Below are 17172 nucleotides of genomic sequence, written 5' to 3' on the forward strand. Positions count from 1 at the left end.
TTTAACTACAAGGAATATTCTTCTAAAAATGTTGAATTAGTGTAATAATTAAAATAGTTGTTGTGTACCTATTCATTTATTAAAATATTTATTGCAATTGGTTATGATATTGCGGAAGCTCTAGCAAACGTCAAATGCTTATTGTTATCTATGTTTTGAAAGGCATGTAAACATGGCGGAAGCCTATTGCAGAATAATAATATACATGAAATGTTTTTTTGTTTCGCTCTGCTAACTTTGCTTTTGAATTTTAGCTCACGTAAGTAAATTTTAAATCGATCATTTCAAAGTTCGCTCCTTCCGGTGCCCCATTGATGTTTCCACTCTTGCCTTGACATTAAGTTGGAATCATATCGCCGAAGCTTCGGTACACAATAATCTTTTAAATGTTTACTGTACACTTATTACGGCGGTTTCGCCGATAAAGGCGTGCATGTAACCACTCTACCCTCACATTATTATCAGTATTTGAATGTCGGCTACCGTTCTGATATGTCAATATGTGTTCTTCTGTCAAAATTATTGTTCAATAATAACCTAATCTCAGTATTCGTACAAATTGTCTCGAAAATGAATTAACTATTAATTATAACACATGCATGAGGCTATCGCCGCGTGATAGTGATGGGGCGATCATCGCAGCAATCAATTTGGACAGATTATATCGAAAATGTTATACTCAAAACTGCCTGTATGACATACGGTCGGTATCAATTTATGCTCGTTTGAATGAACAGCATACAAATATATTCTGTATCGTGGATAATTTTTGAATGAATGTACATCCTTTGATATATTACACATATAAAATACGGAGTTGTACACGATATTAAGATTTTATAATGTCAATACAACTGTTGTACGATTCATGGTGTTGACATTTCTCTATTTGTCAATATCAGTCAGCATGCATATACATATGAATACGCTCTCACTCAGAACAACCGGCGTTTGGTCTTCATTAATTAATACAATGGCAACCTTCATGCTTTCCCTCATTTGAAAAACTACCTCTAGCTTACTCGGCAACGGTGACACGTGGTTTTCTATAACTGCAACAAACACACAAACTTTATCACAAATGGCCATCAAAACCCTACGGTAGTGTGACATGGAATGGTGTACAGTGGATGATCTTGGACGAATATTGTTTCAAATACAGTACTCTCTCAGTTATCCGCCACCCCAAAAACCAGACAAGTGTTCAATTAGTCAAAGCGGCGGACTATAGTGCATATATACAAAATATGGTAAAAATTAAAACAGATATTTCGTAAAAATAGTTTTTTTGAGTAATTTGTACTAGAAAATTACGGCTTTATTTATAATTAAAATCAAATACCTACTTATTAACTAAATTATACTAATTTATAATGAGTTTATTAACTAATTATTAAACAGTAAATCACTTGACACAACCAGTTGTTCAGTGAGGCAGATATTCTTGAATGGCTTTAAGATTCCCGGCTTTCCCTATGACCAAAAGCTTCATTTTGTGTGTCCCGGTTGCATTAGAGCACGGCATAATTGTGATGCGGTCGTTGGGCACTTTCCTCCCTGGTACATTACTTTCTTCGCGATGAACGTACGTTTTACGAAGGAGAAGTTTACAAAATAAACTCGTCTCATCTGCATTGTATACTTGTCTTGTACGCGGTGGACTACTGAAGTTGACAATCGAATACCGGTAAATTATAGAGCTTGATTTTGTGCTTTCAACTAGTAAAAATAACGGCAGATTATAGTAGTTGTCGGATAATCGAGCGGCGGATTACTGAGAGTGTACTAGGCGGTTATTTCGTAATTGATAGTGGCAACCAAATTGGACATCCAGTGAACTAAAAATGAATGTGACTAAAAACGGAATAACATAATGTTTTTAATTATTCGTGTGTAATTGAAAATCTGGCACTATATGAATATATGAGGGCTTTTCAAAAGATATCCGACCCTTTTTTCCTGCGGAACCAAATGATACATGGGATGACGGCTTCCTTCGTACACATGAGTGAATTTTTTCCTGCCTGTGGAGAGTGTCAGTCTCTGGCAGTCAGCCTGTGATTGAGGAAGTGTAATAACAGATTGACTTGAGCAGCAGAACTGCATTAAGCTTGGCAATATCAAAGTGGAAACAATTCGGATGAATCGGCCAGGCTTTCAGCAATGATGCCATAAGAATCGCACAAATTAAGGAATTGCACAACCAGTTCAACGATAGAAGAACCAAAAGTGATAATTTACTTTTTTAATGAGCAAAGAAACAGATATTATGAGAGTATGCAATGTCACTAAACTGCATAAATGGCAATGGGCTGAACATGTTCGTCGAGTGAATAAACCGACATATAGTGATATGAAGGCTACGTGGCAGTAGCGAAGGGTGCAGGTAGGCTGTTAAGATCCGCCATAAATAGTGCATATTACACTTTGTTAGTCATACGTATTTGTTTTTATTGAACTAAGACTACAATTTACAGATAGTATTGGTTAGTTTTTAAAAATCAATTAAACCCTGCCTAAAATAAACCATAATAGTTTTGGTATATAATGGACAGTAATTTGTGAGAAGCATGTCTTACTCAGACAATTGTCTTATTGAAACTTATCGAAAAACTATTGTATACCTACTCACTGTGACCATGAAGCAAATTGGTTATGTACTACTTACTATGGCATTACAAACAGTATTGTTTGTTGACCATTTTGCACTGCAAATAACGGTAAACGTGCCGCAGAGGTGGACATGAGATTTTACAACTTTCTTTTTAGACCAAACCTAACCTAATCTAACCTACCCCACCCCAACCTAATATTACCTTAAGTATATAATCTTAGTTTGTGATAATGGTGGATCAATTCCGAACGAATTCCGATTGTGACGAGATTTGTAGTAACAAATGATTGTCTTTTTCTCCAATAGATGAAAACTTTTTTTGTAAGTGAATCAGTCAGCTGAATATTTCTGAAATGGGATTTGAAGATTCGATTGTTCCTCAAATCTTAAATTTAAAAATACCTTGCGGCACACTGATTGGGAATTTCTGGTCTAGGCAATCATGATATCGGACTATTAATATTATGTCACTTTTGCTCCACCGCACTGCAGCTTTATAAAAACATTCGTTAGAAACAGTTCCATACCAATAGGCTGTTGCTTTATTGGCTGCATACTACTTAATATGACCTTATAAAACAGTGGTGCACAAACGCAGCCCGTGGGCCTCATGCGGCTTGAAATGACATTTGTTGCGGCCCAAAACAACAAGTACTTCATCACTAAATTTTTCATTGAATATGATAAAAATCTGTGTTTGATATGTGAACAAATTATGCAGTATATAATCTGAATCATCACTGATGGAAAACTTAATGGTATTTTTATTATTTAATATTTGTGACTGGTGCAGTCTATTTTTAGATTATTGTTTTCAGAACGGCATTTTAGTGTTAGTTCTCCAGGAATTTTGTCAGTGCAAGACGTTTGTGAATCGATTTTAAAAAATCGCTTGTCTTAACAGAAAAAATACAGTTTGATTATGAAACATTTGTTTGTGTACATATGCATGTATACTGCCGTACTAAGCACAGAGGCCGTAACTGACGTATTTAGGTATTTTCATGTTTTTAGATATTTGGATTCTGCAGAGTTTTTGTATAAGATCGGTGAATAAATCCAAGCCGTAACTGCTATAGTTACGGAGAAATCAAGGGTTTTAATAGCCGTATCTACGGAGTTTGAAAAATAAACTCGATAAATACTAAGCGATTTGGTTGTAACTATCATTTACTAAGGCATATTAGCCGTATCTGACATATATATGGCTAATATCAATACATAATAATAATAATAATAATAACATAAATCAAATTTTCAAGGTATGTAAACAAATCTTGAACCAAAATTAACTATTATAGGCAAATAAAATAAATAAAAAGTTCCCCAGTATTAGCAGGAAAAGTAAAATAATATGAAAGCTCAGATCTCCCACTTGCCTAAAATGCAGATACGGCCTCTGTGCTTAGTACGGCAGTATAGTGCGTGTATAAAGTTCTTTATGTACTTTTATTGTTTTCTAACAAATTAATCGTGTCTGAACTAATTTTCTTCGTGCAAATATGCACGTAATGTGGAATGGAAAGTGATTGAAGTTGCTGATAGAGTTATGTAACATAACGTAATATTAAAAATGAAACATAAAATCTATATCTCATCTAGTATAATATATCATTATTTTTCAACACTTTTACCCTTCGCGGCCCGTGAAAAATTAGAAAATGGATAAATTGGCCCTTCTTTCAAAAAGCTTGGGCGCCACTGTTATAAAATATAAAATAATATGTATTTGTCAAATCTATGGGAATTTACCTAAAAGCCTATCCTATATTATGGTAAAACTGTCGATGCTTTCATGCGTCATTCGATCATGTCAATAATGTGTGTATGAATGCGTTTGTGTCAGGTCGACGATGAGATGGTGCGTCGCGTGAGGCAATGCAGGCGGAGGGCGGGGGGCGCCGCTTGGCGCACGCGTCGCTGAGCGAGCTGTACGCGGCCGACGAGGTGGAGCTGCTGCTGGAGGAGCTGCGCGGGCTGGAGCGCCCGCCGCGCGACGACGACGCCCAGGACTTCGAGATCGCCGGCAGCCAGACCGGCAACCTGCCCCTCACCCTCCCCCTGCCCCCCGGCGCCGCCTGGTCGCCCGGAGACGACGCCGCAACCGTCCGCTCCTGGGACAGCCACCCGCACTATGGCCGGACGCCGCCGCCCCCGCCCGCGCGCATCGCGCCGCTCTACTGCCGCGCCACGCATCTTGCCACACCCGTCGGAGCTCTGCGCCTCCTCATCGCGGTAACACTCAACTTACTCACTCTTATTGACTTATTTTATAGGTGTGGGATGTGTCTTCAAGATACCGAGACTGATACCTCTCCTCCAGCTTCATTTTCATAATATATAATAGCTCCACCTGCATTCTGATGGAGTGTTTTTCTTCAACACTCATAATAAAAATTTACCCACCATACAGTGGTACTGATTTTATAATAGTTTTATTTTCTTAATTTTACTTACTGTATGTGAGTAACGAGTAACCATAAACCCAAGTTCAGCACAATCTGAATATAACTGATGCAAAAGCGCGAAATATATTATGGTGCATGTCGCGGACTATCAAGTGACGTCACAGTAAGCTGCCGCTATGGAAAAAGAGTGTGTAAAGTCGTTTTTCTTGGTGTTTAAAATGTTATCAGACTGATGCTCCCATCCCGTAGCACATTTTGAACCTTTAAACTAACATTGTCAGTTGGGAAAATCTGCCGAAATCACCAAAACAACAATAAGGTCACCTCACGTTGAAACGCACTGCATCGACACCTAGATCTAGATGTCTCCACTTTTTCGAATCATGTCAAAATCACATTATTTGTTTTTAGTGGTTGGCACTATGTATTTTCTATAAGAATATTGTCTATTATCTATGGTCTGCAGGTTGGATATAATATTGCAAGTAATTTTAATATACGCACGTAGAAACTTGAAATTAATTTTAATTAGCATGAATAATTAATAATAATTCAAAATAAAAATACATTGGAGTTAGCACTCTCTATAATTGAATTTAGAGAGGTGGTGATTGTTCAAAATATTCTGCAAAATGACGAAACCATAGACTAAATTTGTCGCTGTGACAGTGACATGTCATGCATCTCAATGTGATCACAACTTAACAGTCAAACAGCGAACATTCACTGTCCCCAAATCTTGCCAGAGAAGATGCATCTTTTATGTGTGAGTATTAAAACAATTTTAATATACGACTATTAAGCGGATTTACATCTATGGTCTTCTTTACCATGTATTTTATTTATCTCAACTTGCTTCATGAGGATAGGCTGATAGTCATTTTACAATATGTTACCGTTGGATCTAGATCTGTTCACTGTGCTGCGTATGGCTGGAGTATGCAGGCGGAGGAGCAGGGCTGTGGTTGTTGCCGTCGGCGGGCCGACTCCGCCTATTGCTGGCCACGGCCCTCTTCTGCCTCATGGCATCCCTCGTGCTTCTCTTCCTAGATATCTCAAGACTTGTGCACCTCTTCCCTTTCAACTGGGCCAAATTGGTGAGTCATTCAATATCATCATGCCAAATGCAGGACCAACCAGACGTTGAACTACACTTTGAGAGATTCATATGAACTGTTGTTATTATAACACATAATGGCGATTCCTTTCTAGGATGGTATGGATTGGTAGCCATAAAAAAAAATATATTTCCTACGTCTTGACAGCAGTGGCGAAGACCCGATAAAAGGCGATTATTTAAAGCCCACCTTCTTAAGAATAGGACTGTTTAATTGCGAATCGACGTATTTAAATAATCACTAATATTCTATAAAATAATTTAATTTGCCAACGACATCTGTCATATATGTAGGAAAGTATGATAAATATATACCTACAGATTACTGAACCATCTGTCAGAGGTTTAAAAAAAAAAATGCCACATTGCGCCATTTGTTTTTAACGTATTTCAGTAACATTTCATAACGTGACCACAGCATGTCAATCGCAATGTATGTAATACAGCAGTGGCGAAGGGTGGAGGTAGGCTGTTAGGATCCAACATAAATAGTGCATACTAAACTTTGTCAGTCAAACGTATTTGTTTTCATTTAACTTAGACTACGACGTGTAGATAGTGTTTATTAGTTTTTAAAAATCAATTAAACCCAATTTGGAAATAATTTATGTTGCCATTATTGGCCTCATAAAGATAGGCGCATATCTTAGAGACCTAAGGCGGCTCTCATATCAAAACTCGCCTCACTCCACGCGACCGAGTTCCGAGCCGCAGCTAAACATTATTGCACGTGACGAACGCGCACATCTAGCGTCAGTATCGACACTCACGTCTCGAAACGTCAAAATAATAAGAACGCTGGTCAGCGCCATTATGCAAATATGTCAACGGATGCTGAAACAGCGATTAATATGTATTGGTACAGCAGAATTTTAAGCAGAAGGCGAAAATAAGAATATTGTATTTATCCATCAATTAATTGGCATAATATCCATGTACAGTGGATCATTTATCGCAGCAAAACTCATCAAGCACCCAGTGACCGGCGTGCTCGCACTGACGTCTAGATTTAAAAATGTCTGCATCGAGTGCTTTGCGCAGGCGTGGTCTGGCATGTTCTCGGCTCTCCCGACATCCAACATGTTAGAAGTGTCGATAGTCGACCTGTTGCATTTGTTGTTCAGTTGCATTCGACCAATCTGCGAAGCTCCATTTGACAGCATGTGTTATGATGTTAACGATGACGTCAACAAGGCGATTTCAACATGCGGCGCATGAGGCAAATTCTGATGTGCGAGCCGACTAAGTACGGTTCTGCATCACAATCTATGGCTTCATCTCTATAAAAGAAGGTTTTTTCAACATCTTTGGGTAGATCAATGATTGATGGCATTTAAAAAGTGTTACCTCTTATCTAAAGAATTATTGTGTTTATTCGAGTTGTGTATTAATTATTATGTATTATAATATTCCAGAATGCTTGGCTGTACATATGCGTTGGGGTGATATACATAATTGCAGCATCTCTGGTGCTTGCTGGTGTGAAGAGCGACGACTACTGGTGGGTTTCTACTGAATCAGTAGAAATGCTCATCGCAGCTGGGGTAAATAAACATAATTACAATGTCCCTTATAATTTTATATTGAACGTGTGGACCATAGAGGTATTAAATAAAAAGAGGGGCTAGTAATCGGCTTTCTCATACAACTGAATGAAACAGGCCAACAATAGCCGACAACTTACGAAAAATAGCGACGCGATAAAAATTCAGGGCATCACGGAGGAGTTACTTTAGTCATTGTAACGTACCCATATAATATAATGTTAACATGTAAATTTTGCCACAAATTGATTACCAGCCTGCCTCACCATATTTTTTCATCACACTTGCCTGCTTCGCCATACTTTCATATAACCTGTTGCCCCTAGGTGTGGACATAAAACTCTGGATATGTACTATGAAAACAAGGCCGTGACACTAATTTGTGATTTCCGTCGGTAGTGGTAGTTATTGCTTAACTTTGAATGCAATGCAGTAACATGTTCGCTGTAAATGAAGATTTTCGATTGTTTTTTTCGTTCATATTAATTAAGAGCGTACTTCAGTGAAACGGCAAATAATTTTCAGCAGTAGGTGCGACGAAATTTCTTACTAGTCGCCAATCGAAGACCGATAGTCGAGGTGTCCGCACGTTGATTTGTTTTGTCATGGCGTCGGATGAAAATATTCTTAAATCGTGTAAAGATGACTTGGTGAAAGAAAAACATGTCAATGAATATACTATTATTATTAATAATATAACAATAAACGTAACATTAAATGGACGCATGTTGGATTTTTATGACAAATTATATTTCGTTCGGCACACGTCATTTGCACAATTCGCGCATCGCCTAGCTACGATTTTTTTAGACCATGCCTCAACTGAAGTATAGCCTTAAGAAACTCGCTGAGGTAAGCAACAAAGTAGGCTTGAAAATAAATGTATGACAAAGACGAAAGTCATGTTCAACTGCTTTGCGGGCCAAAAAGAGATCCTCATCAATGGCACTCAAAACAGGTGAAAAACTACATCTATCTGGGACAACAAGTGTCTATAGATGGATGTATATTTGATGAAATTGTTCGCAGAGTAAAGCTAGGCTGGAGTGCTTTTGGCCACCTGAATAATGTCTTCAAAAGTGACCTCCCAATGTGCCTAAAGTGTTCAACGAGTATGTGCTTCCTGTAATCACATATGCATGTGAAACATGGACCCTAAGTAAAGAGAGATCCAGAAACTTAGAGTAGCACTTAGGCATAACACGAAAGGACAAAAAGAGGAATGAGTGGATAAGGAGACAGACAAGGGTTTGCGATGTAATAGAGTTCGCAAAAAACCTCAAATGGAAATGGGCTGGACACATAGCTCGAAGAAGGGCCAATCGTTGGACAAATTTAGGCATCCAGTGGTATCCAAGAAGTACAAAACGTCCGCAATGTAGACCTAGAGACCACTGGATTGATGAAATGGTAAAGTTCTGCGGAAGTACGCGGCAACTCAACGCACAGGACCGAGAGACGTGGAATCAGCTTGGAGAGGCCTTCATCCACCTGTGGATAAATTCAGGCTGATGACGATCAATATGAAATAATCATCATTTTCAGTTCACCATAGTATAAGCATTCGAAGTATAATCAATAATCAGCATTACGATCGAAATTCACAGTTTCGTGCAGCACCCTGAATATAGGGGGCCTTGTATAAAAAGTTTATGTACAGACATACAGTAAAAAAGCCCTAATACAGTTTCTAGATATACACAACTTTATGTTGGTCGGTGATGACCAACCTTTATTTCACGAGCGTTAAATTAAATACCTGAAATTTTTGGGATCCGCATGTTTATTATCCAAATTAATTATATTTCAAAACAACTAAATCTAATTCATTCTTGAATATGATGTATTTAAAAAAATCATACCGAGGGTCGTAGATTTACTCATCACTGATAGAGGCGGTCATTCATACCCATAATTTTACAACTAGGGCTTTATACAAAATAATTACATTGTACCACTATGTGTGCAATGTCCTGCACATAACATTTATCGCAGACTTACTAATCGCTTTTCATGAAAACTTTACTAGGACATTACTCTTTCATGATTCTAATTGTTTCCGAATTTTACAATTTTTTTTTTTACTCTACTTTTAGAATTTTGAATTAATGTGGTTTTACCGTCTATTGGTAACAACGTTAAATCTTATTAATGTGTACCGTGACTTTGAATACGGTTTGAACACTCATCAAATCTCAATTTATTATAATTAGATTGTAAAATCCTGCCTTGCAAATGTTATTATCTCAAATATACCAAGTTCTATGCCTTCAGCGAGTTTTCTCGCTCTATGCTAATACAAATTTCGCAAGTTATCTCGTCCAACTTTAAACTCAAATTACTAGCCACTGTCGATTAATTTGCATAATCTAACAAATTAAGCACAGTGACTTCTGTTTTGAATAATTATAAAATACTAAGCCACAAATTATCGGTATTACAGCGATTGTAGTAAGAGCTTCGCTGTACGTTCACCTGTGTCGTTTAAAATCTGCGGCCCATCAGATACTGCAATAGTAATATCGTGAGGCATAGAAAAGGTTAAGGCATGTGTTTAAATGATTGTGAATAATGCAAACTGATGTACCATTTTTGTTTCAGTCGTTCGGCTTGTTTGCCGGCGTGTTCAGTGGCATAGTGGCGCTGATCTACTGCTACAAGCGGCCCGACCTGCGCATGCCTCGCACGCACACGCACACCCACACGCTGTCCGACTCGCACACCCCCTCCCCACCCCCCTCACCCGCCCCCACCGCTTCCCGACTCCTCCCTCTCTCCCTATCCCTGGCCCGGTCGCAGCCCGCCTATTCCCCGGTGCCCGTGCAGCCCGACCCCCTCCCCTGCTCGTCGACGGCTCCCTTATAGTGATGCCAAGTCGCTCGTCGCTTGTCGCCCCTCCTGGGCCACCGTGACTCACCGCTGGATCCCATCAGACATCTCAAACCGGATGTGAATCTATCTCTGTCGCAACTGACAGTTTACTTCTTTTCGTTTTAAAAAATACCAAGTAGACGTGCGTTGAGCTCGCAGCTCGATTGCAAAAGTGTCATTTTAAATATTTTCCAGTCGAAGTTCTTTGAAACTGTCAAATTAAATTAATTATTTTTTGTACAGACAAGATTGACCAAATCAAAAAATTATACAAACGTCATTTGTCTATTTAAAAGATAGTTAATTAAATTTGACTGTTTCAAAGAACTCTCATATAAAATATACAAAATGTGACTTCTGCATTCCAGCATTGAATTGTGTTCACTGAAAGAATATTGATCTGGAAATTTCAATTGCTTTTAGGAAAAATGTGATTGTCTACAACAGGGGTAGTCAACCTTTTTATACCTACCGCCCACTTTTGTATCTCTGTTAGTAGTAAAAATTTTCTAACCGCCCACCGGTTCCACAGTAATGGTGATTTATAAAGTAGAGAAGTAACCTTACTTTATAAAATTTATAAAGCAGAGTTACAGCTAGTTAAAGCATATAATAATAATTACTTACCAAATACTTTATGTCAGGCTTTCGCTAAGTTTGGCAAAATAAATCTTTATAAAACAACTTACTGTACAAACATAATGCCCACCGCCCACCATGAAAGCTGGAACGCCCACTAGTGGGCGGTAGGGACCAGGTTGACTACCGCTGGTCTACAAGAACAACAAACGGATACGTCATTCATTGCAAATAGAATATATATTCAATGAATATAAATATATATATTTTTTTTTCCTTTCTGTCATTGAAATTTCCAGCGTCGAAATGGATATTACTAATTGCCACCGTTCGAGGATTAATATAGCATATCAGTGTCATTACCGGAAAGATATTCCATACATTTAAAGTCTGGTTTATCTACGGTGTCTGTGCATGATTAAAACCGTCGGTTATGTTTAAATCATGTATTCTGACATATAAACGCTGTACACAAACCAGGCTTTAATTAGTAACAAATTTTTTTTTTTGTGTGACCAATTTTAATCTGTAAAATTTCAATAACTGTTCATGAATTGGATTCACAAGACACGAGTCTGTTATAATCGAGTACAGCTCGGTTGTGATATGAGCCTGTGTTGGGGGGGAAGAGAAGTAAACATATATTAGGAAGTGTCGGGAGAAAGAAATGTCACTTTTCTACGATAACCTATTTTACATCTTTAAGCTATTTAATTATGAATGTATCAATGTTTGTTCGTAATTAAAAAGGTTAGAGGCTCGGCGTAATGTGGTCAGACATGTCCTTAATAATACGAAGGTTACTATGCTCACAGAGACAATTTTTAGACTTTAGTATTGATGGTCGAGTGACGGTAATTTTACATTCTTTTATGTTTTAATTTTCTAAATGGTCAATATTACAAAGTTGTATGTTACCTTTTTAGTTATAAATATTAAGAAAAAAAACACTATATTATTTTATTAAGGTGGTAACCCTGTCTTCTATTCAATTTTCTCAATTTCTGATTAGCTGATTTTATATATTGAAAAATAGAATGCCCACCCACTCGTGTAAACGATAAACTTTTCATGATAGAAATAGAGCAATTTTTTCAATCGCCACACACGCCAGTTTCCTACTTATATACATTTAAATGCGACACATACATATTTTAAAAAAAGTGACACCACTTTTCATGGCTGACACGTATGCTGGCGTTTTTTTTCAAGGCGTTTTTGGCGCGTATAAAAATTGCCAATGTATAGGGATATTTTAAGAGGCCATCCATAGACTGAAACCGTATGCGGTTTAGAACCATGTGCCATACTAAGCTTATGATTTCTGTTCATGGAAATATATTTTCACAAAGTATATATTATAAGCATCTGATCGTATCAGTTTATACTATACACGTACACTTGTACAGATATATACGGTTTAGGTCTATGGATTGCCTCTAAGATTCTGGTTCAAAACCAACCAAGCTCTTCATATTTACATATTGTTTGAGGTACGTCATCTTGACACAAAGTGTTCTGTGGGAATTCTTTACGAATTCCTCTTGCTGGAATATCAGATAATTATCGCATTAAAAATGTTATATACAACATTGCAAAATTGACCAGTATAACAAACCGATATATTAAGAATGGTTTTACTAATTTGTAACAACTCCATGTGATTGTACTATTACATACTTAAACAATTAATACATGTCGAGATTACTAAGTCAGAAAAGTGTAAGGGACATTTTGGTGAAAATTAAGTGCATATGGGATTCAATTGTCTAGCATCCAAAAAGTTCCGTCAACGAAAATCATTCTGTGATTTACATACATTTTTTTTATACACTGTCTTACAAATTATCTCTTATGACATGCTCTTCTGGTTTAAACACCTCGATATTACGAAATTCATATTCTGTACCTGTCTCAATTAAGACGTATCCGTCTAATATTTTAATATCATTTATATGACTACACGATGCTGAAGTCATTTTTATATGACACACGTTAGGCGCTTCGGACATACAAAATCGTCTTGACTGCGACACAGCCATAAATCAAACCTCGTAGGAATGTTGCAACTCTTGCCTACACATAACTGCCTATGCGAATAGTGCGAAATAGGAGATATGGCAACTAGCAAGTTTGACGGCTGGATTAGAAATGGCCGACTGGTAGCGTCTGCGTACGCGTAATATGCAACATTCGGTCCGTGTCTAGTGAAATTTATTGCTTACGAAACTGACTGTTCTTCTTTTCAAACTAAAATGTCGCATTTGAGCTGTGTGAAGATGTACATAAAATTATATGTGTTTTGTGAATGCCAACAAAATCACATCGACATGAATATTCAAATGAATTGTCAGTCGAGACGAGTTTATATGTGCGATGTATATAAATAATTTCATGTGTGTAGTAAAATTAAAAAAAAATATAATAATCTTTTCTTTAAATTGCTTAAAAGGGTTGTATACATTATTTAGTGACATTAAATTTTAAGTATGTAATACGACAATTTGTCAACTGTATTTTACTGTTCTACTGTTACTATAAATTGATTTCTGTGAACAGGAACTGTGCAGTTAGGGTAAATTAATTGTCCTCAAATGTGGTATTTGGCGGTTGGTTATTATGGACATGACGCTGAGCACACGAGTTTAAATAGGTTTCTTAGAAACCGTTTGTGCTTTTAGAGCTGTAGAAAACAGTGCCGCACGTCGAAATTTGTGTACTAAGCACAGGTGGGTTATCCACATCTCGGGCAAGGTACCGATAAGAAGCTGAGATAGTTTCATATTCTCTGTCAATATGATAGATACGGCTGTAAAATAGAAATTTGGCGACATGGCGATATATTGTTTTGTGATGATTACCATCAACTTTGTCCGGTCAATGGAGCGGTGATTCAATGTTATGACTCTGGTGATGGGTTTGTAGAATAACATAGATTTTTCAATCATTATAATACAATATATTGTATGCCTTTACTACAGTATTTAATTTGCAAATTCAATATAAGTTAATTTAAATTTGTATTGAAGTACAATTAAATACTAGGTACATATCGGGCAACATTTTACGTTAATGGAAGCCATTGGTACTGGTCAATATATCTGAAACAGATAACTGATCTATTTAGATGGATACATAATACAGTAGACTCCCGATTATCTGGGCTAATGGTGGGGAGAGGCGGTACGGATAAACGAAAAACACACATAATCCAAACTATGCTTAAAATACTATATATTATAGATTTCTAAAGCAGACAATTATTTTAACATGTTTAATACTCAATATTTGTTAAGAAAATTTGTGATTTTGGTTTGTTTGCAGGAATCTTTCTAATATCAGTTAAAATTTTTCTAAGCGTGATTCATGTTTACGAAAGCAAGCGATTTTTAAAAAATTAAATTCATGCACGGATAATCCGCAAACCGATAATCGGGAGTTTACTATATGTGCAAATGTGATATATTTTAACGAGTTGGTAAATATATTTTATAATTTCAGAAGCTTTTCTATTCACAATTATTACAATAAAAACTTTTGTGTTAGTACATAAGCCTTTTTATCATTTTTAGACATCAGTTTATATTGTAATTTATTGTAATTCGTTGTAAATAGTAAAAATATTTTAACTTGATTGTTTTAAATGTATGATTTTTGCGCATTATCTACGCTAACCTACAAAGTTCAGTTGCCCATGCTCATGACCAATTCATTTTACAGCCATATTTGTATTTAACAAGCTGAGATATTGTCGGTATCTAGTAAAAGTGAGGTAGAAAAATGTATTAAAAGCCTACTGATTTGTTGAACTTTGGTCAATTTAGTTGGCAAAATAATTATAATCCACTTGTGCTCAGTACAAAAATAAAACAGTATTTTCCACTGTTGTGCGGCATTTAGAAAACTAGTCGGTATTCATTCACATAGTGAAGAGTACAGTTGGCGGACCTGTTAAATATTTATCGTGACACGTCCGCGGACCTCCGTGAGTTAGACCAAAGAATTGACCGGGACGTAGTGTGAGTCCCGGCGAGTGATATAGTGAAGTGGTCAAAGTGTAGTGACTCCACTGACTAATGGTGACCTTACGTTAGAGTATAGTGTAGACCTGCCGGATTTTCACGTCGGCGGGTGTTATAACTAGAGAACTGTCGGTGACCGTACGTAGTGACTACGCAAGCCGCCGTTTGGACAAATTGTACGCTGTTGAAGTTTGCGGCGATCGGTTTTTACATGATAAATTGTGATTCATCTTCTTGATTTGTATAAATTTCCAATTAGTTGTTTTAGGAGGTCTCGATTGTTTTTTTTCATCACCGAGTCGTTCTGCCAAATTCAAACTCTTCAGCTATTCAAATTTATTATCAAATTCTTTGGACAATTTCTTCAATCGCCCTGTTTTGGTTTGCAAAATGTCTTCTATAATATCGCTATTTTATTTGTGAGATTTAGATGTTATATTGAGCCTTTTTTTGGATGAATGGTCATCAGCCATTTCCTAAACTGCTGGGTTCTTGCTCTGGAACCACTATTTTTTCTCGATACAGAATCGAGCTCTCGAGACGGGCACTCCGTCATGGAGTCGATTTTCTTAAATCGACAGTTAATTGGACCATGTTATACGTTTGTCTTTTCAAGTAATATTTTCACAAAACAGACAATTTTATCATTTCTTAAATATATGTGTACAATCTACTCAAAGCTCTGATTTCAAAACACTCAGATCGGAGATCGAATATATATATGTGCAACAGGAAAAGGTAGATAAGTCTAAAAGAAATATTAAATTGTTTGAATATGCCAAATTGTATAAAAAAGCAAATAAGTCGTAACGACAGCTGAAATAGTAAATTTCACCCATAAATATGGATATTCATATTGAAAGTTGTCCAACATATCTCCCTTTTCTTTGCACACACAGTTATACAAGTATATTCTGTTGAACGATCCATTATATGGTCTGAAAATTTTTCTAGATCTGGCATTACATAACATTGTCCAATAACTGTAATTTAAGTCAGAACACATGTTTTTTTGTAATAGTTCAAAATACTATGTATACAGCAGTACTTGATACGTTGAGAATGTGGCTAACATGCATATCTCGTAAAAAAATCTCTTTGTGAGGCGGTTAAGATCCATATCGAATTATTACTATCAAATATTACAGTATTATATTGCTGGAAAGTATTTCCACGAGAGATTTCTAAAGTAAAATATAATTTGAATTAGCTGAAGAGATGGTAATTGTTCTGGATGCTATCGAGGCCTCATTCCTATCCATGATTGATGTTGTATTTTGTAATATTATGCAGCCAAATGACTATTTTTGATTGAAAACGGTGTAAGACGGATTGACTTATGAATTATGTAATGCATGTACGGATAATTATGAATTATGTAATGCGATGTTTTAAATGTTTATCCAGTTGCTGCTGGCATGTGTGCAATTGTTTATACTCGTTTCTATCATTCAGGCTGGTTCTTTGGACTATTTTGCTCTTTGAAAAATACCATGTTTTTCATTATCAGACCTAAGGGTTATCCCGACATGGTAAACAAAAACAATGGCTTTTATTTCAAAACTTGGACTGTATGTTGTACTTTCAAGTGTCTTCTATTATGTAACAATTCTTCATCATAAGAATTGAATATGTTGTCAATATCTACCAAATCCGTTTAATTTTGGCATACGCCATTTTGTCCATTTTTTCAGGAGGCTTGGAACAAACTCTAAACTTTATAATTATTAATCGTTAGATTAGTGTGTTTGAATGATAAGCTCGGGTTCCTGTCAAATGTATTTATTTTTTACATACATTAATCATTACACAAAAATAAAACATCCGACATTAAACTTAATTACAGAAGGGGGGGGGGACTAGGAGTATCGCCCACAAACCAACACCTCCTAAGTAAAACTTTGTAGTTCTCCACTTGCGAAATCTCTTTTGAAATTTATTACCTGCCTCACACTATTATTCTGCTGGTAACAATATATACATATATTATATATTATGGAGATAGCAGATATTGAAA

The 17172-nt window shown here is 36.6% G+C and overlaps 1 protein-coding gene across 1 annotated transcript; it reads left to right on the forward strand.

Moving 5' to 3' along the window:
• Nucleotides 1–150: 150 nt before the first annotated feature.
• LOC147074229 (uncharacterized) lies at nucleotides 151–10814 on the forward strand. The gene is made up of 5 exons (XM_085943816.1): nucleotides 151–259; nucleotides 4461–4849; nucleotides 5931–6119; nucleotides 7555–7683; nucleotides 10285–10814. The coding sequence occupies exons 2-5, from the start codon at nucleotides 4493–4495 to the stop codon at nucleotides 10546–10548; spliced, it is 939 nt and encodes a 312-aa protein (XP_085799942.1). The 5' UTR covers nucleotides 151–259; nucleotides 4461–4492; the 3' UTR covers nucleotides 10549–10814.
• The last annotated feature ends 6358 nt before the right edge of the window (nucleotides 10815–17172 follow it).

Source organism: Rhyacophila brunnea, unplaced genomic scaffold, assembly GCF_057557595.1.
Source record: "Rhyacophila brunnea isolate RB1 unplaced genomic scaffold, BYU_Rbru_1.0 scaffold_16, whole genome shotgun sequence".
Taxonomy (NCBI): Eukaryota; Metazoa; Arthropoda; class Insecta; order Trichoptera; family Rhyacophilidae; genus Rhyacophila; species Rhyacophila brunnea.